Genomic DNA, 24,570 nt, shown 5'->3' with positions numbered 1-24,570 from the left:
TAATTAGTAATGCTGTGATGACTGACTGATTGGATGCAGTACATGCACACTTGGGCTTGTTTGTTAAACCATTTGCCTATATACAATTTAGATGTTTGAAAACCACCAAACTGACCCCAAACCAGCCCAAATCTTGTCCACCTGCCCAAGCCAATTTTTACCCGCACAATCAAATTAAAAACTGCCCAATCTGGCAACAATTGCCACCAAACTCGGTCCTGGAGGGCCGGTGTCCTGCAGAGTTTAGCTCCAAACTGCCTCAACACACCTGCCTGGAAGTTTCAAGTATACCTGAGACCTTGATTAGCTGGTTCAGGTGTGTTGAGGCAATTTGGAGCTAAACTCTGCATGACACTGGCCCTCCAGGACCGAGTTTGTTGACCCCTGCTCTAATATGTCCTCTCCTTCTACTACTGCACATCATCCAGAGGATTAATTTCCATCCAGTAAATAATGTTCTAGAGACATTCTTATTCTTGTTTTATGATTTATTTTTTTACAACCATAAAATAATGTTCCCATAACACTCCAAGGTCTTTTTTTTACACAACCTGGAAATAATAATGAAGCTATGATGATTCTGGGGCAGCGTGCTTCTTCTGGTGCGTCTGAAAACCCCATTTACATGCGAATCTCATGCCACAGATGGAGCAGCAGTAAGGTTTCTCTCCTGTATGCATTCGTTCATGGATCTTCTGGTAACCAGCTTGAGCGAAAGCCTTGTCACAATGTGAGCATTTATAAGGTTTTTCTCCTGTATGAGTCCTCCTGTGTATTTTTAAGTCACTTAGCTTATAGAAACTCTTCCCACAATCACTACAGGGATACGGTCTTTCTCCTGTGTGAATTCTCTGGTGAACTTTGAAAGAAAATGAACTAGCAAAGCTCTTCCCGCAGTCGGAGCACAGATACGGTTTCTCTCCTGTGTGAATCCTCTCATGTTTTTTCCGATTAGTCGAATGATAGAAACGTCTCTCACAGTGTGAACACTCATATGGTTTGTCAGAGTGTATTCTTTGGTGTGAGTTTAGAGAAGCTGAGTTTGTAAAAGTTTTCCCACATTGACTGCACTGAAACGGTCTCTCATTGCTGTACGTTAATAGATGGTTCTTCAGACTGATTCCATGTTTGAAGCTCTTCTCGCAGCGAGGGCACTGATATGGTTTGTCATTGCTGTGCTTGAGTAGATGTCTCTTCAGATGAGACCCCTGGCTGAAGCTCTTCTCGCAGTGAGGGCACTGATGTGGTCTCTCATTACTGTGTGTGAGTAGATGTCGTCTCAGATGAGATCCACTGGTGAAGCTCTTCTCGCAGTGAGGGCACTTGTACGGCTTTTCACCCGTGTGGATCCTCTTATGAACAGACAGATTTCTTTTGTTTCGGAAAAACTTGTTACATTCGTTGCACTGAAGAGACTTTTCATTGTGTCTCTTTATATGAGCTCTCATACTATAAAGAGTACTGAAGAAATCCTTCCCGCACTGTTCGCAGCGAAACTCCTTCTTCATGCTGTGCTCTTTTGAATGAAGTGTTTTCTCTTTGAAGGTAGGAAAGCTGATGTTGCATATCTTGCAGCTGAAGTCTTTCTGTTCTGTGTGTTTTCTCTCATGTCTCACTAAATGACCATGTTTGCTGAACGTTTCTCCACAGTCTGTCACTGTCCATCGCTCTTTGGATGTAGAGGCATTTTCTCCATCAGAAGTGGAACCAGCGCTGTCATCTGAAAAGAACAAAATTTGCATGAAATATCTAACTTTTTCTCTAACTGCTAAAACTGAATGATCAGTTAAAATAAAACAAACTGTCTGAGTGCGGTTATCAAACTGCAAAGGCTGTGATGTAAATAAACAGTCTGTGGCACTGTGATATATTCTCAGATTGTCAGAATTCACAACAAATGCTGTTCCATGTTTACTGCACCAGGGGCGTGTCCAGGCTTGTATAACTGGGTCTGAACAAAAACAGCAGATGGGCTTACTGAACATGCAAATTCATTATCTGCCAGTAGGTGGCACTTTAGTAATGGCAGAAACACACTGTTCTTCGTGTACAACCATTACTGGGGAAACCAATGTGCTCATAAACACTACTTTGTCAAACAGTCAAACAGCCCTACTCTGAACTTCTCAGACTCAGATCAACCCTTCTGAGTAACATTTACATAACATCCGCGCCACGTTTTAACTTTGAGACGTGTAGCGCTCCTATTTATTCAATAAAATCACAGCCTTTTGAAGTTTAAAAGTAACATTAAGCCACATACTTCCTGTTCCCCAAATCTAAGACCTCTTAAAATTATAATTAAAGGGTTAGTTCAACCAAAAATGAAAATTCTGTCATTAATTACTCACGTTCATGCCATTCAAGACCTTCGTTCACCTTCGCAACACAAATTAAGATATTTTTTATTAATAGACCAACACAACTCAATAGACCGCAACACAACTGAAATGTTCCCAGACACAGAAACGTAACAAAGAAAACAATAATAACATAATTTATTCAACAACTCTTCTCCCTGAGTTACCGTCTTCTGCCGTTTTGGAGAGTACCCCAGAACATAATCAGCGTAAAATTACAGTTGAAATGCTGATGTCACATGGACGATTTTACCGATATCCTTGCTATGTTTCTGGACCTGGGAACATTTCAGTTGTGTTGCTCTCCATGGAGGGTCAGAAAACTCTCAGATTTAATCAAAAATATCTTAATTTGTGTTGCAAAGGTGAACGAAGGTCTTAGGGTTTGGAGTGACATGAGGCTGAGTAATTGAAGACATCATTTTTGGGTGAACAAACCCTTTAAAGGGGTCGTATGATGCGATTTCAAGTTTTCCTCTTTGTAGTGTTACAAGCTGGTCGTGCATAGATAAGATCCCTGAAGTTGCAAAGACTAAAGTCTCAAAACCAAGAGATATTCTTTATAAAAGTTAAGACTCGACCACACCCTCCTAAAACGCCTCATTTAAACACGCTCCCACATGTCTACGTCACTGTGTGGGAAGATTTGCATAACGCCTCCCAAATGTATACGCAATGAAAGAAGGCAGAACTATTATTCTCGCTGTAGTATTGTTGCTGCCGCCGGCGCCATGTCCTGGAGACACTGTGTTTTGTTGTGAAAGCGAAACTACTTTGTTTGGGCTTCCAAAAGAGGACACAACTACAAATAAGTGGTTAAGTTGTATTTACTACACTGTTCCAGAACAGTTCAACTCAAATATTAGAGTGTGTGCAGCGCATTTTGCGGAGGACTGTTTCCTGAAACTGGGAGTAGCTGCCAGCTGCTCAAAGGCTGTTTCTATCAAGTGGGGCAATTCCAACTTTGCAAGGACAGTCTGACGCTTCTGATTCACAGCCTTTAAGCATATTTTCATATTTAAAGAATTTGCCACTGACTATTCAAACGCGAGTTTTGAGCTGTGTACAGTAGTGCTTGTTTTTTGTCCTATCACAAATGCAGACGTGGTAATGTTTACGCGGCGCGTAAAAAGTCCGTATAAGTCATTATAATCAGTAATTATGTCCCCACTGGATGCAACAAATGCCTTGTTTATAATGGGTTTTATTGTTTTTGTGTCATCACGCTAAGACACGGCTTCACAATACGGTAAGGGGCGTAACATTTCAACCACGCTTGAGGTATTCAGCCAATCACAACGCACTGGATAGCTGGCCAATCAGTGCACTCCTCGCTTCTCAGAACGATGAGCTTTGTAAAAAATTGGCAAGTTTCAGAAAGGCAGGGCATAGAGGAGCAACAATAATGTACAGTATGTGGAAAATGTGTTTTTTGAACCTTAAACCGCACAAACACTTTGTATTACATCAAATACACAAAATAATGTTCTTTTTAGCAATGTCATTTGACCCCTTTAAGACTTCTGTTATAAAATGTAAGGTTTTTCCAATACTTTTTTGGACATAAATTTGATAAAAACTAAATTTAAGACTTGTTAAGGACCTGCTTAAAACAAAAACCATAAATTCTTTCAAAACTAAAACGTCTTAAACTTGTTTAATTTGAGTGACCCATCTGTGTCTGGCTTTCAAGAAATCCTCGTTCAGTTAAAATCATGCTGCTCTGCTCCCAGTCAACCTCTGCTCATACTCTGCTTTGGGGTGGAAAAGTCATCATCCTCATCCTCATTCTGATCTTCATCCTCGTGACTCTGTTGTTGTTCCTCTGTTGTTGCTCTGCTCTCGATCAGGTTCCTGCAGTCCACCAGTTTGACGGAGCACATCTTCAGCGGCGTCTGCAGCATCTGCTGTTCTCCAGCGTTACAGTCAGAGGTTTGATCAGTGGATTCATGATCCTGAGCGTCAGTATAACAGAGTAAAGTGAGGCTGAGCTCTGAGTCCTGTGTGTCTCTGGATCTCTGATCTCTGACGCTCCAGACTGAATCCTGAGCTTCTGTCCCATCAGCCACACGCACTGAAACCTTCTCCACATCCTGACAAACACAATCAGTGATATATTTAGTAATAGTATGATTCAAAATAAGACATTAATTCACATAACAAGCAGTCCATATTAGCAGCTAAAGATGAAATGAAGAGCTGTTGAAACCTCTCTGTTCAGTTTGTCTCCTCTTTCTCTCAGCTTTGCCTCCAGTGACGCCACCTCTTTCTTCAGCCGACAGATTTCTGTGATGAAATCCTCAATATCCAGCATGGACAGATCAGTTCCTACTGATTTACAGCAGATCACATCCACCTGCGCTTTCATGATCAACATCTGAACACAAACACATCATGATTATTAAAGACGCATTTATAATGAACACACACTGACTTAACCTCAAAATGCAAAATTACATACGACTGAACAAGAGCTGAACTACACAGAACTGACTTGTTCAAGAAAATAATGTCTGATTTCTCCAAAAATGTATAAAATATTTCTTAATAGTGACATATTAACTAATGTTTAGTTATATTACCCAGCCAGCCTTAAGTATGAATATTGAGAGACATTTCATACCAAATTATTCATTTAACCAAACTCATTCAAGCTTTAAAATGACGGGCTGGATTTTTAAAACTCTAATTATATTTTATAATGATATTTAAAGGTTTCTCATTTCTTCTCTTTTATAGTAACTATGGTTTTATTACAAATATCGTGGTTGAAACATGTTTACTGCAGTAAAATGTTTCATTTTCATAAGCAACTAAATTCAACGGGGAAAATCATAATTTAAGGTCTTCAAAACTCAAACGAAAACAAGCACACGCCTAAAACACAAGGATAATGTTAAAAGTATTAAACTCTTACCGTCTCAGTGCTCCAGTCTTCCTTCTTTCTTTCTTCAGTGGTTTTCCCGGTGAACTAAAGAAGAAGAAAGTCACAGCGCCTCCTACAGTACGAGCGGTGATCTAAAAAATAAACACCTTTCATTGGGTTTCCACAACAAATTCATAACAAACAGTTCCTATATTTGACTTAGGCCTATGATACAAATAGCGTATGCAGTAATGTTCCTGCAAAATGAATAAATACTATGATTGTCATCATCTTTTCTTTTATTTTTTTGTCATATTTACATTTTATATTTTTTATGTTTGTTGCATAAGATTTGTCGTGTGTGTGAGTGTGTGTTAGTGCCCTGGTAAACCCTAAGTTTTGTCCCCACAAAGATGGCAATATCCAAAATCCTTGTTCTTTGATGGGACATTTTTTGGTCCCCATGAGGAAACAAGTTTTTTTAAATCATGAAGTTTAAAAGAATTCTAAAAATGCAGAAAGTTTGCTGTGAGGGGTAGGATTAACCCCAGTTATTCAGAGCAAGCATCTCAATAATTCACCGTTGATTGATGCATGAGAAATGAGCCGCAGTAGTTGTCTTACAATGTTTCCGCCGGGTCAGAGTAATAACATTAATGTCTGGTCACTTCCTGCCCAAAGGTCATGTCCGCCTCATCTTTATTATGTCTATTGTCTCTGTTCTTAGCTCCTCCTCTGATGTGAGTCTCCGCCCACTGAATCAGACGCCCCGCCCCTCAGATGTGATATAGGCAGTGCTTTCTGCTGATATGTGCATTCATTTGTTTGTTGCACACCATGAAAATATGAAATGCCTTGCATTGATTAGACTGTGTGTTTTTCCCTCTCAAAGACACACAGACACATGCAATCTGTTAAACTGCTGGAAAGGAAACATCTGCTCCTCTAAAGTCCCGCCCCCTCACTTTTCCAAGAGAAATAAAGACGAAGACCTGACTGCAGGGTGGGCCGAACGCTTAACTTTTATTCTCTCTGAGCCTTTCAGCTTTTATGTGGCCAAAGCTTTTTGTAACGTAAATATTTACTGCATTAGTCTATAAGAGACGGCTATTCTGCTCACACACACGTTTAACTATAAATAAGGACATGTCACTCTTAACAGTTTTAGTGATATATAAATGTAATTATACTGACCCAAATCCCACTTCCAGTATATTTAACTAGGGCACACATAGCATACAAATGACTAAAAAGGCTCTTCTGTTCACTCAGGCTGCATTTATTTGATAAAAAATACAGTAAAAAAAAATTGGAATATTATTACAATTTAAAATAACAGTTTTCTATGTGAATATCTGTTAAACTGTAATTTATTTCTGTGATCAAAGCTGAATTTCCAGCATCATTACTCCATTCTTCAGCATCACATGATCCTTCAGAAATCATTCTAATATGATGACGTGTTGCTCAAGAAACATTTGTGGTTGCTGAAAAGAGTATTTTTTTGGAAAATGGTGATGCATTTTATTTTCCAGGATTTTTTCTTGAATACAAAGTTGAAAAGAACAGCATTTAGTGGACATAGAAATATTTTGTAACATTCTAAATGTATGTACAGTTATTTTTAATCAATTTAATGAGTCTTTTCTTAATAAGAATGTAAATTTCATTCGGAAAATTGTTTGACCGGTAGTGGCCCATGTTCATGTTGGAGGGCATGAGAGGAAGTGGAAGCATTAAATGCTTATTTCTCATGGTGTCTGAGCAGGAAGTGACCGATAGTGTGATTTGGGAGCGTTTCCTAAAGGAACAGGTGGAGTGACTTCAGTATCCACCTGGAACAAACTGATAATCACATAATAAACACAAGAGCCATTACAAATCACCTGGGAGCGGCTTTAATAACTGTCCCATCTGTTTTAATCAGGATCTCAAACAGCAGGAATGTTACAGTGACTCTATGAAGCTCATGAATATTTAATGAGCCAAAAAACACTTCTGTTTATAATTGTTACATGTTGCTGAGCAACTCTTTGTAACCAAATCTGTCACACACTGCAGTGCACTGATGCTGCAATTCTCTCTAGCAATGTTGGCGCCGTGTTACATGATTAATCAACAGTGCGTTACTATGGTTACTGTTTCCGCTCAAACCAACAAAAAAGAGAGGAAGTGAAGGTGGCACTTTGATGCATCAGAGAGTCATTCCTACGCTTTTTAAAGAACTCACACACATGAGACCAAAAGAGCTGCAACAGGAACAAACTGTTATGTAAACAGACAACATATAAACTGAAGTATACAAAACCACAGCGACTTTAATAGACAGAAAATCCTGTGTGACACAAACTGTAGTCTTTCCAAACCACAAATCATATGGTATTATGTATGTATTTTTGTCTGTGTGTGTGTTTATGTGAAGAGTAACGTCATCAGTCGCTAGAGGACCCAGATGAGCTGAAAATTCTAAGAATGTTTCGCTTGTATCATTTTGCAAACAAACGTTACATTTGAAAGCTCTCTGGACATTCTAAAAAAAAAAAACAAGTAGTAACATTTAAAAAAAAAAAAACATTCATAAAAGCTATTTTGAAAACATTTTGAAAACCAAACAACAAAACAAAAGTTAAGCGCGATTTTCTATTGGAGAGAAAATGCTTATCTTGCGATTCCACTCATATTTTGGGCTTGCATGTACACAGTACATATTTTAATACATACACTGTAAAAAATTACCGTGATTTTAACGGTAAAAAACTGTGAAATAGCTACGGTAAAAACCTGTTAAATGGATAATGGTAAGTTTCCCTAATATATACGGTGAAAAGCTGTAATAGACATTTCAGACAATTTTACGGTTAAATACCGCTTTTGGAAGCGAAAAAGAATGTAAAATTTACAGGGGAAAACCATAAATTGACATTCCCAGAATTCCCTGCATTGCATTTCAAATTTTGTTTGAATTTGATGTTTTTTCTTTGAAATAACTAGGTTTCTTCTCAGTTATGTTTATTAGGGTTGTATGTTACACCTAATGTTGTTAAATTAATGTTTATTGCATATTTCAGTTTAATGAGTGTCACCATGATGGTGTTTAGTGCTTGTGTGAATGACACTGTGCACCTTCTATATATGTTATTATTTAAAAGCTGCTTGTGATGGGCTTTGGTTCATCATGTGACTTTCTCATCACCACCTGCATTTGGTGATTATCAGTGTATTTAAAAGGTACAAAACAGATTTCAGTACTTCAATAGGTTGGTATATTAACATTATATCAGTTAATGAAATTACGGTATTTAACTGTAAAATTAAGTTAAAACCTAAAATGTTGCTACCGTATATTTTACGGTAGAATTCCGGCAACCACAGCTGCTGTTTTTTTACCGTAAATTTTACGGAATTTTTTTTACCGTGTATATAATATATATTTGGTCTTTTTTATCATCTTCATTAGGCTGCGTTAAGCGTTTTATGCACCACTGCAAGCTGTTCCGTTCTGGGCTCATCTGCTTTTCTGTGCGCAAACTGTAAACAGAACAAACACACTAACATAAAGCAGATAGACATTTCTTAACCAATGTAAATAAAAGGTCTCAAGCCTATAGAAGACTACAGCAAGACATACTAGATAATGTAATGATAAAACACTGCATAACCTTAATATTCTCTGTATAGGTTATTGCACAAAACTATATATTATATATATATATATATATATATATATATATATATATATATATATATATTTTATTTTTTATTTTTTACATGGCAAAATAACCATCGAGGAAAGTTCTGCATGCTTCAAAAAAAAAAAAAAAAAAAAAATCACCTGCGCTGTTCTGCAAACAATATTTAATGGTTTTGAAAAAAGAAAAAAAATAATGCTATTACTGGTTTTCCAAAGACTCAAACAGGAACCACATGCTAACATTAAGGGAACATTTGCTGGGATGGTTTTCATTGGAATAAGTTCATTTAATCAAGAAAGATATTTTCTCAGAATGTTATTAACTCCATATCATCTCTGTTCTCAGAGCATTTGTGCTGCCATGTAAGGGAAGAAATTTATCTTCTGGATGGAAAAGCGTTTTTGTGGCAGGTGTTCTTCCTTCAATCTACTTTAATGTGCAGATGGAAGTATGATATAGAATTAAAATGTATGTTTATGGTGTATTTGACAAGGCCACTCATGGGAACACAAGACAGAAATCAGCCACAGCTTCTCTTAGCAGTTATTTAATACTTGTTGAAAAACATCGCAGTACCACATCAGGGCCAAAAATCACCCTTATTTCAAGTACAAAAATAACAGCCAAAAAAATAATAATAATTCTTTCTACAAAAGATACAACAATTTTGTGAAAATGTAAAATAAAACATTTGTTTCTTACCAAATATCATTATACAGACAACAGAGAGCTAGTAAACAGTGTTGCAGAAGCAAGGAGTTTAAAACTTTCGCATCTTACATAATCAATTTTGTTCTCAAAATGGAAACACTTAAAGCCCAAAGTACGCTTTAGTTTTGATGAGAAAGAAAGCGTGTGCAAGCACAGGCAGCGCGAGTCATCTTTGTGCCATCCAAGATATTTTTCTCCAGATGACCAAAAAAGTTCTCTGTACTCTTTAAAACTAGCGGTGTGGGAATCTTCTCCGAAGATGCAGGAGTCTGTTGCATGTCCAGTAGTTTGTTATTGTGTAATACCGTCATTTACGTCACACACACTGTTAGTGATGGCCGCTTTTGAAACACTTCTTAATGAATTACTGAAACTTTGGCAAATAATTTGTTTCGAAACAGTCGTTTAGAGCGTGCATCAAACTGCCAAAGTTACACGATTTCAGTAAACACGGCTTTATGTCATGTCGCATCTGTTTCTAAAGAACCACTGAGCTTGTGTCTAAGACGTTTGTATAATTAAAAGGAATATTAGTAGTTAATCGGCTTTTATTGGCCAGCTATAGAACAAACCAAACAAGCCCTGAAAGTTGATAAAAGAACACATATCACAGCAACACGCAATATTTCATTGTATGAGGTGATTAGTTAATTGCATTTGATAGATTATACTTTCAATAAAACCTTTACAATGGGTTTGTAAAAGCTGTTTTCTGTTTGTTTTCATTGCATTTACACTATACTGACCCGCTGTTTCTAGTGCTTCAAAACAGTGAATCATTTTGCAAAGCACTTCTCTCGAAGCTTTGAAAAGCTTTGTTTCTCCCATCACTCGCCGAAGTATACTAAGGGCTTTAGGAAGCTGAATTTAAAGGTTCACTTTACTGTGTTTATTTGCATCCATCTGAGAACGCTCCTTGGACACATAACATGAATCTCAATGTGTTTATCTCTCCGCAATATTATTGTATCAGGAACAGTATTACTTTGATTTGTTAAGCAGTCTTTGTCACTTGCTCTGTGCAATGCAGCACCGGCTCTGTTTAAATAGCTTTATGAATCTAAAGTACCTCTCATCTGTTTTTCACATAAATAGAGGTCAAATTTCCCAACAGCTTAAAGACGTAAAGTGGCATGTAAGTGCAGATCATTAAAACTCGACGGTTTGTGATTGATAATCGATCTTCAGAGAACACGACCTCTTTCATAAGGCAGATTGGAGACGAGTTCTTCAAATATCTTCACCACATTTTCATATATAAGCAAATAAAAGCTGCCTTTTGCATGTAATATAAGACGTTCTCCACTAAAGGCACGATAAAGAACAGCTAAAGTGTCTCCAAAGTCCATTAGAGAAAGAAAACCGCCCTAGATATTTTACTGATTTATCTGTTTTAGCTGATATGTTTGGAATCTAGGTCATGTGAGGAGTCGAGACCTGAAATTCTTGCTTAACAGAGAGAAAGAAAGCAGTTACAGATCTTCTCAATGGCAAGGAGTCTCATGTGCTGCAGAATTAAAGCTCTGTGAGACGTCGCGCTACCATGTGTCTTTAAAAGGTCAAACATCCACAAGGATCCTCCAGGACTGACAGCGGCTCTATATCTTGGACTCTCCTGTGGTCTGACTGCTCCGTAGGGGTTGCTGTAAAGGTCAGAGGACACGTTTAGAAGCAGAACCATATTCTAGCGATGCACTGAAATTAGTTTTTTACTGGAACATTGAAACTGAAATTATAGCCTTCGTTTATCCGAAAACTGGAGAAAAGGTTTATTTAATCAACTAATCAGACTTGTATACAAACTTTAAACCTGCACATAAGCCTGTTTTAGTCAACTTTTTAATAATTATGTTCTTATTTCAATTCGTTGGAGCAACAAATGTAAACATTTAAATGGTGGCTGTTGTTTTCATTGAAGACTTATTCAAACATACATTAAATACTGAATCCATCACTAACAGGTTTAGTAAATATATACTGATAAACGTATTTACCACAATGCTCCTCTCTAGAGTTATTTTTTTCTAGCTGACCAATGAGTTAATGGAAACTGAATTGATGTAAATGTCACCTTACGTTACATAATGTTTGTTTTATGCAGTTTAAACGCTGACTGATCAATTTCATTTCAGCAAGTTATACTGATTCTTTCAACATACGTTCTAATGTCCATTAATGTTTATTTTGTGCTATAACTAAAGAGAAAGAGATGATTGTTTCACGTGCCACTTAAACTGTTACGCATTCATTTGTCACGCCACACTAAAGAGCACCAAAACTAAAGGTGTATTTTATGAACGAAATAGACACCAACAGTCAAAACGTTATTTAAAAGGTTACAAACCATGTCAATACAGCATTCCCCTAACCTTATTTTAATCTAACATCCTAAGAACATTAGCATTAACATTCAGAAAATAGATCATAAGGACATTCTGAGAATGTTTTTATCTTAACATTTACATAACCATTGAAAAGTCTTTGCCATGCAAATTTACCTGACTGTTGCTGGACTGATTGGTGCTGAATTCTGAATATTTCTTCTCCGTAAGTGAGCAGATCCTGCTAATCAGCTTGCAATACTCGTCTCTGACCTGAAGGGGGCCACACAAAACACGTGAAAACACACCGAAGGCTCTTGGGCAGAGTACAGTGAAATGCTTTATGAGGGAGTCAGTCTTGTTTGACAAGATCTTTGCAATTTAGCTTGAATCCAGACCATACTGTGTTTTCCATTTTGTTGCATTTGTGTGTGTTTTAAATACCGGTTTGGACAGGAGGCAGTGCATGATGAAGATGAGCGCCCCCTGGAGGCTGTTTAAGATGGTGAAGAGGTACAACGCGACTTGAGTTCCTTCCCGCTGGAAGAGGAAGCAGCCAAAACCCACATCCCTCCAAGAACACACAACTGAGCCACAGCGGTCACCGTAAACCCCCTGAAAGTCACCAGAAATGGGTTAGACTCAATGACTGAATCTATTTAGGGCTCGTATAATGAACACTCACCTGATGTTGCGGAGTTTGGAGAGGTCTGGATTGAGGCTGGAGAACTTTTCAGCCAGTTTCCAGACAGTGATGATGAAGACAAAGCTGTTGAGGACGACGATGATGCAGACGGGTGCAAAGAAGCTCCATATGAAATATCGGTCAAGAGAGAGCCAACAGCTGGAACAAAAACACACAAAATAATCATCAAACAGCTGGAAACCACTCACTCAGCTAACACTGTGATTTAGAGGCTGTCAAACTCGCTCGCACGAAAAGCTGAAACACAAACAGCGCTTCATGCACATTTACTCACTGTCGTTTGGTGCCGTATCCCTTTGGGAAGGCGATGGCAGAGATGATGACGATAGCGAGAGGGACTCCGTATCCCACCAGATACATGTGGAGATGTTTTAATGTGGTGTGAAACACCAGCACAACCATCCGGTAGAGCTGAACCCCCTCCAGCAGCATCCAGCAGAACGCAGACAAGAAGAAGAAATGAAGCAGACCGGCCACAATCGCACACGCCACCTGAGAGAAACGGAGAGAAGCAGCACAACTAGTTGAGTCAGGTTTGTAAAGAAACACTGATGTTGGCTTGGCAAAGCCTTTTTTTAAGTTTTTACTTGAAGACAATAAAATGTTATCAACATTGCTAAAACGTTTAAGCATGTTGCTAACATCTTTTAACACATTGCTAGCATGATTTAGCACGTTGTACTAGGATAGTCGTTAAGCTTTCGTTACGTAGCTACGTTAAGTCGTTAAGTTGTAACATGTTACCATGTTTTAGCTTGTTGCTAACATGTTTTATAACGATTTAGCACGTTGTACTAGGGTAGCCATTAAGCTTTGCTATTGATAGATAGCTTAAATACTCTACATGTCCTATTGGACAAAAGTTTTCACCCCCTCAATGAAAACGTATGGGATTTTTTGCACTTTGTATTGTACGGTTTACAAAAATGATTAGTGAGAAACAGATACAGCGACCCAAGTTGGACCAGTCTGAAGGACCGACCTGAGTTTGGTGGTTGTAGCTTAACAACTCTAGGAGGAGATACAGTCCAAATTTAGGCTCAGAAATAGAAGCTTAAATAGCAGATCAGTATCTTGGCTTTGTCAAGCCAGCATAATAAACAGTGCTTGTGATTCTCTACCTTTTTGGCTTTAAGGCCCCCATATACAGAAGACACACACCTCATTATGAGTGCTGGAGATCCCGCAGAGGAAGACTAGGTCTGCGATGAAGAGACAGATGCTCAGATGGAGATGAATGCTGGTCCGGGTTCCTTGGATGGAGCGGCAGAACTTGAACGTCAAGATAGAGATAAACAAACAGACCAGAGACAGAGCTAAACCCACACGCGTGATCAACACCAAATCAAACGAGTCCTGGAGGAGAGGAAGAGGAAAAATCATCACCATTTCATCTAGAATCTGAATTAAATGTGTTAAATCCCAGTTTTCTGGCTCACAGACGTACCTGGACAGGATAGAGAGCCATTAACACGGCGAAACTACTGAGATGAGAGCAGGAGCACACTGTGTGAGTGCTGTTAGACTCCGCCCTCACACAGCCCTCCTCAGACCACGCCCCCTCCGTCTCATTCCAGTACACACAGGAGTAAGCCACGCCCTCAGACTCCGCCCTCTCCTGAAGAATAATGATTAACAGTTCAGAAAAGGGAAAAATACATGAATGTTTGATTTTCTGCATATGAAATGTGTGTCTCCAGTGAGATCTTGTCAGTATCTTCACCTCCACGTGTCTAAAGACGAGCTTCACCGGCTCTGACAGCTGTTTGGTTTCTGTATTACTGACGACGGCCGTCACCACTTCAGAGTTGAGTTGATAAGTGATGTTTCTCTCTTTATCGTCTGATTTCTCGTTTCTCATCTTCTGGAGCAGGTCGCTGGAGGAGTTCAGACCTTTATAACTGACCAGAGCCGCAAACGCAAAACCTGTGAACAAGAGAATATTTACATCTCGTCATGAAAGTGCTGATGGATTCATACGTACATATTTGTGCACGTGTGTATTTGTACCTGGATATGAATCCCCTACAACTGTTTCCCAGCTGGTGTTGAAGAGGGCGGAGTCTGTGCTCAGAGTGACACACCCACTGGGCGGAGTCTGATTCCGTGTGACTGCAACCTCAGCAACTGTCAATCACATGATGATACAGAACAACTGCCTTCAATCTTAAACAACAATTACAAATGAATGTGTATAAATCTGTTTACAATAAAATTAGTTTTATTATAAACTATATTATATAAATAAATTATTTTATAAAAATCTATTTTTCACAACAGTATTTCCATTCAGTAATCAGTTTCTGCAGGTTTTATGAATGTAATTTTAAAACTAAAACCTTATTTTAAGATTTAAAGACCTTTTTAAGAGCATATAAAGACAATCCAGTACAGACATATAAAGATTCCTAAATCAACATTTACTTGAAAAGCTAAATTACATTAGATAAGAAATTCTTGTTTCCTGAAAAACGGTTCAAAATGAAGTGAACTGATAATGAAGTTATGATTAAAGCGAGAACAAATATTTGTCAATGGGTTCAAAAATTCAACTTAATGCAAAAGTAAAGCAAGTTTAACTCCCCTCAGGCAGATATTTGTTGTTGTTTTAAACTCAATTCATTTTGTTCATGTTCTCAGAAAACTAAAGTATTTGATTTAAGAATGTTTAGATATTTGAAAATATTTGCACTGATTTAAGACCCGTGGACTTTTAAAGACCTGCAGAAACGCTTGAACACAGCGCGACTGAGTCTGAACTGTAATGTCAGTGGTTTCTCACAGGTGTTGTGCGTCTCCATCCTGGTCACAGGTTCTCTCAGCTGAGGTCCAATCAGACGCATGCTGTTCTCCACCGCGTCCAGAAACTGACTCAACATCTTCCCATCAGCGATGTTTCCATCCGACAGCAGCTCGTCAGAGAAAGTGAACACATTCTGTCAAACGCAGTGAGAGTTAGAGGAATATTCCCAGTCAGACTGCTCTGTCAGCACACACAGAAATGCAGAAGAAAACAAGAGGAAGAAGTCTGTTTGTTTCACCTCCAGTAACTGCTCTCCTGTCTGACGGCCGCCGTTTGGATCAAGCAGAGACTCGCAGCTGCTCGTCAACAGCCTCAGCAAATTCTTCAACTAGAAGACACACGGAAACCAAACTCTGATTACTGATTATTCACCAAGTACTACCAAAATAATCACGAGGAGTCATTCTACTTACAGGCGTGTCCTCCGTGCCAGACTCTAATTCAAAGTGGTCGCAGCTCATCTCTGCGCACAGCAACAAAGCACAGTTAGTTGTTTTGCACATTAGCAGCTACACCATGAACACAGATACACACATGCAAACTGAACGCTCACCGATGCATTTTGACTGGTTGTTGCCATAGTTACTGTAACCCTGTTTGCATTTGCAGCTGTAGCCGCCTGGATGATTGAAGCAGTTGGCGTTTGTGCCGCAAAAATCTGGATCTGAACACTCATTGATGTCTGCGAGAGGAAGAAGACGTATGAATGCAGATTCCCATGACTATATTTGTGTTTAATAACATCGCTATCAGATATACAATTCAGAAGAGAAGAAATGCTTCCATTCAACAAGGATGCATTAGGGTGTTTTCACACGTGGTCCTTTTCAGGGGTCTGAGCACGGTTCGCGTGATTTTTGGCCCACTTCAAACGATCTCAGAGGCGAAGCGAGACCACCTCGTACAGTTCGCTTTCGGCTAAAGTCATGGTTCGCTAAAAACAAGCATTGTGAACACAAATCGGAGCCGCTCTTTCATTCTCCATACAAATCAGCTGTTCATAATGGCTGTTTCTTCTGGCAGATCTCTACAAATTATTTGTTCACAACATAGACTCATTTATTTCAATTTCAGCAGCTTCAAACTGAAACCAGCCTAAGCTGTTTGGCTGGTCTTGGCTGGAAATAGCTGGTTTTAGCTGGTCTCCCAATCTCCCAAAAACCAGCCTGCTGACCAGCTATGACCAGGCTGGATGGCCAGCTAAAACCAGCTACTTCCAGCCTAAACCAGCTAAGACCAGCCAAACAGCTTAGGCTGGTTTTAGCTTTTTTTCAGCATAAACACAGTTGGTTTTGTTTCAATCAAATGTAAACATCTAGGAAAGAAATCATATGCGTTTCAATATACCGATCTGTGCATTACTGTAGTTCAGCAGCCTTACACACACAACCAATTACACGCAGTTTTATTTGATTATTCAATTTCTTACTTGAATGCTGCTTTTAAGGATACCTACTGTACCTGAAAGATTTAAAGCAACTTATTATATTTTCTTTTATTTAGTTGACCTATTTTTTTTCTCAATGTCATCAATGCCTTGCGCTATAAAATAAACATGATTACATAAACAAGGAAAACAATTCAAAATAAATATTATTCACAAAGGTGCACGGGAGTTATATTTTTGTGCAAAAGAAAAATTTAGACGAATATTCACGAATGTTCAAAGATAAGCTCATTCAACAGTATTTGTAGCAATCTCGTTTTACAAAATAATAATACTAACGACAATAACCTTTACAAACAATTTCTTGGCAAGTGAGGAACATACAATGTAAGTGAATAGGATCAAATTTTGGAGGCCATAGGGTCAGCCATCAAACACTGAACTGGATCCAAACGCAACAGTCTGAACACAAATTGGTCTGAGACACCATTATTGCTTAAGTGGAGCAAAGAAAGGATCTGAGTCCTCTTTCAGGAACAGGGACAGTGTGAACGTAAAGAAAACTGGGTCCTTTGTACTTGGGCCACTTAAAGGAGTCTGGGTTCGTGTGAAACACCCTTGAATTGATCAAAAGTACAAAAAAAGTACAAAAGTTACAAAATATTTATATTTCAAATAAATGCTGTTCTTTTGAACTTTCTATTCATCTGTGAATCCTGAAAAATAAAATGTATCACTGTTTCCACAGAAATATTGTGCAGCACAACTGTTTTCAACATTGATAATAATCAGAAATGTTTCTTGAGCAGCAAATCAGCACATTATAATGATTTCTGAAGATCATGTGACACTGAAGACTGGAGTAATGCTTTGATCACAGAAATCAATTTCAGTTTAACAGATAATCACATAGAAAACAGCTGTTTTAAATTGTAATAATATTTCACAACTGTTTTTTATTTTTGATCAAATAAATGCAGCCTTGGTGAGCAGAAGGCACTTCTTTCAAAAACACTCAAAATCTCACTGACCCCAAACTTTTGACACACATATAATGATTATGATTAAAATGTAATTTAATCAGCTGTTATAGTTCGACGTGACAGCAGACACACACAGCATGTTATGATGGTTGTGATCAGCACTCAAACACACTGGCGTCAGTATCGTTATTAGCAGCAGCAGGACACAATGCTCACCTGTACAGGTGTTGTTCTCATGTCTGTGAAACCCTGGAGAACAGATGCAGAAGAAACTGCCAGGTGTGTTAGTGCAACTGCTGTGAACTCCACACACTGAGGACAAACACTCATCCACATCTGCAGCCGACACACACACACACACACACACACACACAGACACAGACACAGAAGAGCGTTTTATTTAGACACAAGCACAGGATCACACATAAAATAGTTAAATGATAGCAGTTAGAGAGACAACGACAGCTGTCTTACGCTGGAAAACACATTTATCAGCTTCATGTGGAAACATCTTAGTGAACTTTGTTAATGATTGCATCAGCCAAACTAAATGAGGTTATGGAAACAACTGTCTCTGTGCTTCTGGATGAAACCAGGACTTCCTGATCGACTGCTACTAGTTTTATAAATATATAGCAACTCGTACTGCTTTTTGTATGAGAAACCCAAGATAATCTAAAACATTTGTCAAACGTCAGAGCTCACTGCATGAGACGCAATATATTGCAATGCAACTCAACTTGATCTATTTCCAGTGTGACAAATGAGCCATCTTTTCTATCAGATGTTTTTACATGTTTTGCAAAGGCAAATGTAATGCTTTCATTCGCTTGATGATAAATTAACGGTACCTGCATGCAAAGTCATATTATAATCATGTGGAGAAGTAGCATACTGCATCTTCATGGCGTATACTGCGTACAGTAAGCTGCTATTTCTTCCCAAACAGAGCCGATCAATGAGCTGGTGGCAAGAACTGATTCTGTGAACTTATTGTATATGCTTAAAAATGCTAAATGCACCATACAGAAGTTGGACGGCTATATATTTCAGTTTTTTATCCGTTATCTAATATTTATCTATGTTAGGAGTATTTAGGTATGGATTTAAACACCATTTTAACTAGCTGACACTATAAAATGCACCATTTCAGTAAAGACTCATTCTGTTCTGGAAGGCAAGCATTGGAAAAAGTCATTTCTGAAACTGATTATAATGATGAGCTTTGCTTTGATCAACAGTCGAATGAAAAGCAGAACGATTGAGGACACTCACCGTCACATCCTGAGTCTGTTCTCGAGGGCCGGTATCCCTTTCGACAGATGCACTTGTACGAGCCGATGGTGTTCACACACACCATATCACCTGTGCATTCACGTGTTTTCTCAACACACTCATTGATATCTGTTGGGGGAAGCAGTGGATATTAATTATAGTATTTAAATCATATTAGTGGACTCTTTTATCCCCATAATTCTTTCTCGTACCCTCACACTGTCCATTTTCTGCTGTGAAGTTGGCTGTTGCTGACCGAAATCCTTCATTACAGGTGCAGTAGTAACTTCCAGGTGTATTTACACACTGAGCGTGATCACCGCACTGATTCGATGTTGAACACTCATCCTCATCTGTAAGAGAGACCATCAGAAAGGAAACATCATTACAACGTTAGAAGAGAACTACAGTTACACAAATTCCCTATTTTGAGTGACACACAGACCTTTAACTGTGTGTTATGACAAAAACATATTGTATTAAAACACATAAGGAGCTCATTACCAACACAAATCTTGTTTTTTATTTTGAATCCAACGCCACATTGACGAGATTCACTAGACTGCAGGAACAGACCTGATGAAGACAAAGAAAAAAACAATATCTGTATAATTATGCATACATTTATAAATCTATAAATCCATCCAGCCATATGAAAAACTCTCCTGTCAGACCAAATTATACTTTAAATGATTAAATTAAGTAATATGTTATGAATGTGGCCATATCTGATGGGTGTTGTCGGGCACAACCTAAAACACTATAAAGTTACAGACACAAGTTTAAATAAAAAAATAATAATTTACTAAGCAGTTTCATTTATTAATATTCTCATTTACGCATTATTTATTAATGTTCATTTACATTTAGTCATTTAGCAGATGCTTTTATCCAAAGCGACTTGAGGACGAATGAGGGCAATGGAAGCAATCAAAATCAACAAAAGAGCAATGATATGCAAGTGCTATAACAAGTCTCAGTTAGCTTAACGCAGTACACGTAGCAAGGTTTTTTTTTTTTTTCAATTAAACAATAAATAAAAAGAAAACAGATAGAAAATAGAAAAATAATAGAGCAAGTGTTAGAGGCCTTTTTTACTTTTTTTAATTGGATAATAAATAAAGAGAAAACAAATGCATAGAATACAGAAAGATTGATAGTGTTAGGTTTTTTATTTTTATTTTTTGTAAGAAAACAAGCAGTTAGTAAATGAATAGAGTGCAAGTCTAAAAGATACATTTTTTTCTTTTCTTTTAAAGAACAGAATTAAAATAGAGTTAGAGGGTCAAATAAAGATGGAAGAGATGTGATTTTAGCCGATTCTTGAAGATGGCTAAGGACTCAGCTGCTCGGATTGAGTTGATTGAGAGTAAATTTAATTAATTACAGAAAACCCCCAGAGAGACTCCATTTACGTTGTTGAGTAACCAACAGTGTTCATTCAGTGAACAATTAAAAATCGGAGTCAAACAACTACGTACTTTGTGATTGTTTTTGAACGATTCACAAAGTGATATGGTTCATAAGAGTCAACTGAATCGGACTACACTGGTTGTACAGTATGTTTTTGATTCAATAAAAAGAACTGACTTGTAAGAGTCATTTGAATCTGACTAAACCGGTTGTGTTGTGTATTTGTGATTTACTAAAAACAACACACTCCTTTTAAGAGCCTTTCTTTGTGAATTTGTCTATTCTAGTCACGCTGTGTTTGTTTTGAGAACAACTCAGTGTTTTTATTAGTCGATTTAAAAGGCTTCAGCTCGGCAAAGAGAGGTAACTTAGACATGTCTTTTCCATGGTATTGTAGATTGAAACGCTGCAGGATATGAGTGAATAAGATGCGATCTTCACAGTCGTGTGGTTAACTTTTGACACATCTCAAGAGGACATGTGTGGACTGTTTGCGTTTGCCTGATAGCCAAAAATATTTGATCTGCCTTATCTTGTGGATAATACGAGGTAAGTATTCAAAAAGTATTCTAACAAACTTCTATAAAGTCCAAATATTGGTATTGAAAATGAGGAAATGAAGGTTGAATACAGTTTTTGCATCCTTAACATGTAACGCACATGTATAGCTTTTTATTGCAGTCTGCATGCAAACAAAACACACTTTCACACATTAACAAAACTTTCATCTACCCACTTACACAAATGACCCAAAACCATTGTGTACGTGTTCAGGAAACCACAGATGCGAAAATGTCCGCTACAAGCTGCAGCGAGTGCTTGCGGCTGATGTGTCGAGCGACTCTATAAACTAAACTAAACTAAACGAACATTTCTCACAACTCTCAGAATAATCTGTTCATCTACAAAACAAGAGAGCGCTTCACACCATTTTCAGACCTTCTTTTTCTCACCTACTGACTACTGATAGTTTAACACAGAGCTACAGATGCGACGCATGATTTTCCACACAGCACTCGCACTTAAGTCATGCAACTCTTTTTTGGTTAATGTTGCAATATTTATTTCAATCTTATATGACAAACCTAATGTCTAAACTGAGAGTGTAGAAAAACCCCTAAATAAAGTATAAGGTCAGTGAGCGGTTTTGTGTCATTCCTTGTAATGTATTTTGGGGTTTTATTTTGACTGTTGGTGGTAAAATATGCTGCAGTAACCTTTGATTTGCTTTGTGTAAGCCTGTGGAGTTTTTCAGTAGTGGTGAACTAATAAAACAAATCACATGGCCCTTCAGCTGTCAGATGTGTTACTTTCACGTGTTTATGTTTAAGCAAAACTTACAATGAACAAGTAAAGTGGCATTTGAGTAACAATTTCAGCATCATGTGTCAGGCAATCACGCATGTGCGGTAGAGGTTTGAACTGGAGCGGACGTTCATCTCAACCATCTGTGGTTACACTGCCACAAGTTTCACAGTAAGATTTAGCAACACCATGGTTAACGTACTAGTTGACTTCTAGATACAATTCTGCACTCTATACCACTAATCTCAACCCTCCCACAAGACTTTAAGCATTCTTATATTTTCACTAAAACATGTTTATTAAGATGTTTCCTCTTGGGAAATGGATTTCAGCTTTTACAGTCCTTGTGGGGACATTTGGTTACATATAATTTATGCCAACCTTGACCCACAAACATGGTGCAAAATGAACACCAAGTGTCAAATGAAAGTGAGGGCGCCCGCACATTACACTGCGTCAGAAAGCGTTTCAGTGGGATGCTGTGGAAAAAACACAAGGGCTTGTGAAACTGAAGCTCCGTCATAGAAGTTGAGAAAGCTTTAAGTGTGCTGCACCACATTCTCACATAGAGCTGCACTGATCAATGACAATTACAGAGGAGCACTTTTGAAAATCCAATTAGCTGTTTTCCCTTTTGCTTGAAGAACTTTTAAAATTCTTGGATCCTTTCAATTGGCAAAAAAAAAAAAGGTTCTTTCAGTTTAGATTATTAAAGTGTTCTTCAGAAATGGTTCCATGAAGAACTGTTCACTGAAAGGTTCTTTGGGAAACCCATGGTTCCTCTATGGCATTGGTGTAAAACCCCAGTTTGGAAGCTTTATATTTAAGAGTGTAAAATATTCCAGTCTAAAGTAAAATTATGAATTTTGAGAGTCAATTCATTGAATTACGGACAAAGAGATGCATCTAAAAGGTAACTGTTTTCTCAAAATTATGAGTTTTATGTATAATTAAAGAATCTGGATGTGATGTAATAGACTCCATTCAACCAGCCTGTGTTTGAATGTAAATGACATGAATCCATGAATTAGAACATTTTGTGAAATGGAAAGGTTCCACGATTAAAGGTTCTTCATTGAAGCACAGTTGCCAATAATTTATTTTTTAAGATTGCAGGTGTCTATCTTCAGCATTTTACTTCATAATGAATCTAAATGAATTACTTTAATGAAATCTGACATAAACAAACAGGCATAAAACTTTTAATATCCAACATACAATAAAATTTATATAGATCCGTTGACAAAAAATACACACACAAACAGACTGTTTTGATGTAGTTTCTTATCAGTCTTATCTCACTGTCCTCTGGTGTCTGTGTTTTGTCTAAGAAAGAGACTCTTCATTATGATTCAGTGATGTGAAGAACATGTGCGACATCGGTCTGGTTTCATGGAGAAACACTCAGAGAATAGAGTCCTTGTTTAACACACACAAACCCTTATATCCTCATGTCTGACACACATCTGCTCAAATGACCAGTCCAGCTTCAACTTATATATAAACAAATATATTCAACACACACAAACACCTACTCACCCAAAAGAAGAAGTGCCCACTTCAGCTCCATGTTAGGAAACACCGTAGCTGCTGTCAGTCTGTTTATGCTTTGGTTTATGATATGAAATTCCCAAAGGAAATATGTATTCCAGTAAGCCCTCAGACTTTCACTTTATATCCTTCAGGACTCTGTGAAATCCTAAGTGAATGTGGTCTCCTCCTCGGCTCTTCTCTGTCTGATAAGAAGCTCTTTTAAAATAGATTTCTGTCTCTTTTTCTAAAGTTTCCAGTCAGTTTCCCAGATGATTCCTCCTTGGGACCTTCTCGTCTTTCACTCTTGGTTCTGCTCTGTTTGTCTTAATCCACGCGGTCGGAGAGTTTCCACTATTTTCTCTTTTTTGTTTTCTTTTTCCACTGGCCTCGTCCGTTATTCCGTCTTCACTCTTCAGATGTATGCCCTGCTACTGGGCGAGAAGTCAGCAGCTATTCATTGCCGACACTCCCCCAGGAGAGAGAGAGAGAGAGAGAGAGAGCGAGAGAGAGAGAGAGAGAGAGAGAGCGAGAGAGAACGAGCGAGAGAGAGAGAGAGCGCGCAGCTGTTGTCGCTCAGTGCCAGCGCTCATGTATCAAACGCGCGAGCGCTCTCTTTTTTGGAACGTTTCCCTCCATTTTCAAAATAACGACTTTTCAAAACCTTCAAAACCGTTAAGAATTTTTCTGTTAAATATAAAAATGCGCTTAAAACAAGATTAACTAACTTGAAACGCAGCAAGACTTGTCTTCAGTGGTTGTATCTTTAATTCCACTCTATTTTTCTCTGCATTTGTTGGTATTTTTTTTTTTTTTTTTCCCAGGGGTCTGACAGACTCATATCAGAGCAAAAGGGGGTTTTGGCCACTCATTTCACACACAATGGGGGCCGGTGTCGACGCTCACTCCGATGACGTCACATCCTGAGTTGCGCAACCGCGATTGTGCCAATACAAACACTCGGAAATATCTTACTGTTCTGTTTATCATATAAGAACATACTGCGGTCATATTTACATTTCTAATCTGACTGTCGGGTCAAACTGAGAATATGAGCACAGTTAGGCTATAACTAAATATTCACACACACACCGTCTCTATAAATGGGCTGCTGGTGGATTCCAATTACAGTGATGTGATGGATCTATGCCCGCGCACACACACACACACACACACACGCACGCACGCACACACACACACACACACACAGACACACAG

General features: G+C 38.2%; 2 protein-coding genes across 2 annotated transcripts; both read right to left on the bottom strand.

The window, feature by feature from the left end:
- Positions 1–432: 432 nt before the first annotated feature.
- On the bottom strand, positions 433–5,378 carry LOC131542945 (zinc finger protein OZF-like). Its single transcript, XM_058780058.1, has 4 exons — positions 5,278–5,378; positions 4,570–4,737; positions 4,111–4,453; positions 433–1,720 (listed from the first exon to the last, which is right to left on the bottom strand). Exons 2-4 carry the CDS (start codon positions 4,735–4,737, stop codon positions 570–572), a joined length of 1,662 nt encoding a protein of 553 aa, XP_058636041.1. The 5' UTR covers positions 5,278–5,378; the 3' UTR covers positions 433–569.
- Positions 5,379–9,449: 4,071 nt separating this feature from the next.
- On the bottom strand, positions 9,450–24,129 carry LOC131542870 (adhesion G protein-coupled receptor E1-like). The gene is given in 19 exon segments (XM_058779921.1): positions 9,450–11,272; positions 12,128–12,223; positions 12,395–12,502; positions 12,505–12,565; positions 12,636–12,794; positions 12,931–13,148; positions 13,818–14,012; positions 14,104–14,274; positions 14,380–14,582; positions 14,667–14,783; positions 15,439–15,592; positions 15,698–15,787; positions 15,873–15,922; positions 16,013–16,141; positions 18,046–18,165; positions 19,105–19,233; positions 19,317–19,457; positions 19,609–19,680; positions 23,362–24,129. Coding segments are annotated over 19 exon segments (2,289 nt in total). The 5' UTR covers positions 23,393–24,129; the 3' UTR covers positions 9,450–11,227.
- Positions 24,130–24,570: the final 441 nt, after the last annotated feature.

Source organism: Onychostoma macrolepis, chromosome 01 (genome assembly GCF_012432095.1).
Source record: "Onychostoma macrolepis isolate SWU-2019 chromosome 01, ASM1243209v1, whole genome shotgun sequence".
NCBI lineage: Eukaryota > Metazoa > Chordata > Actinopteri > Cypriniformes > Cyprinidae > Onychostoma > Onychostoma macrolepis.
This window is presented reverse-complemented; position numbering and strand designations above follow the sequence as displayed.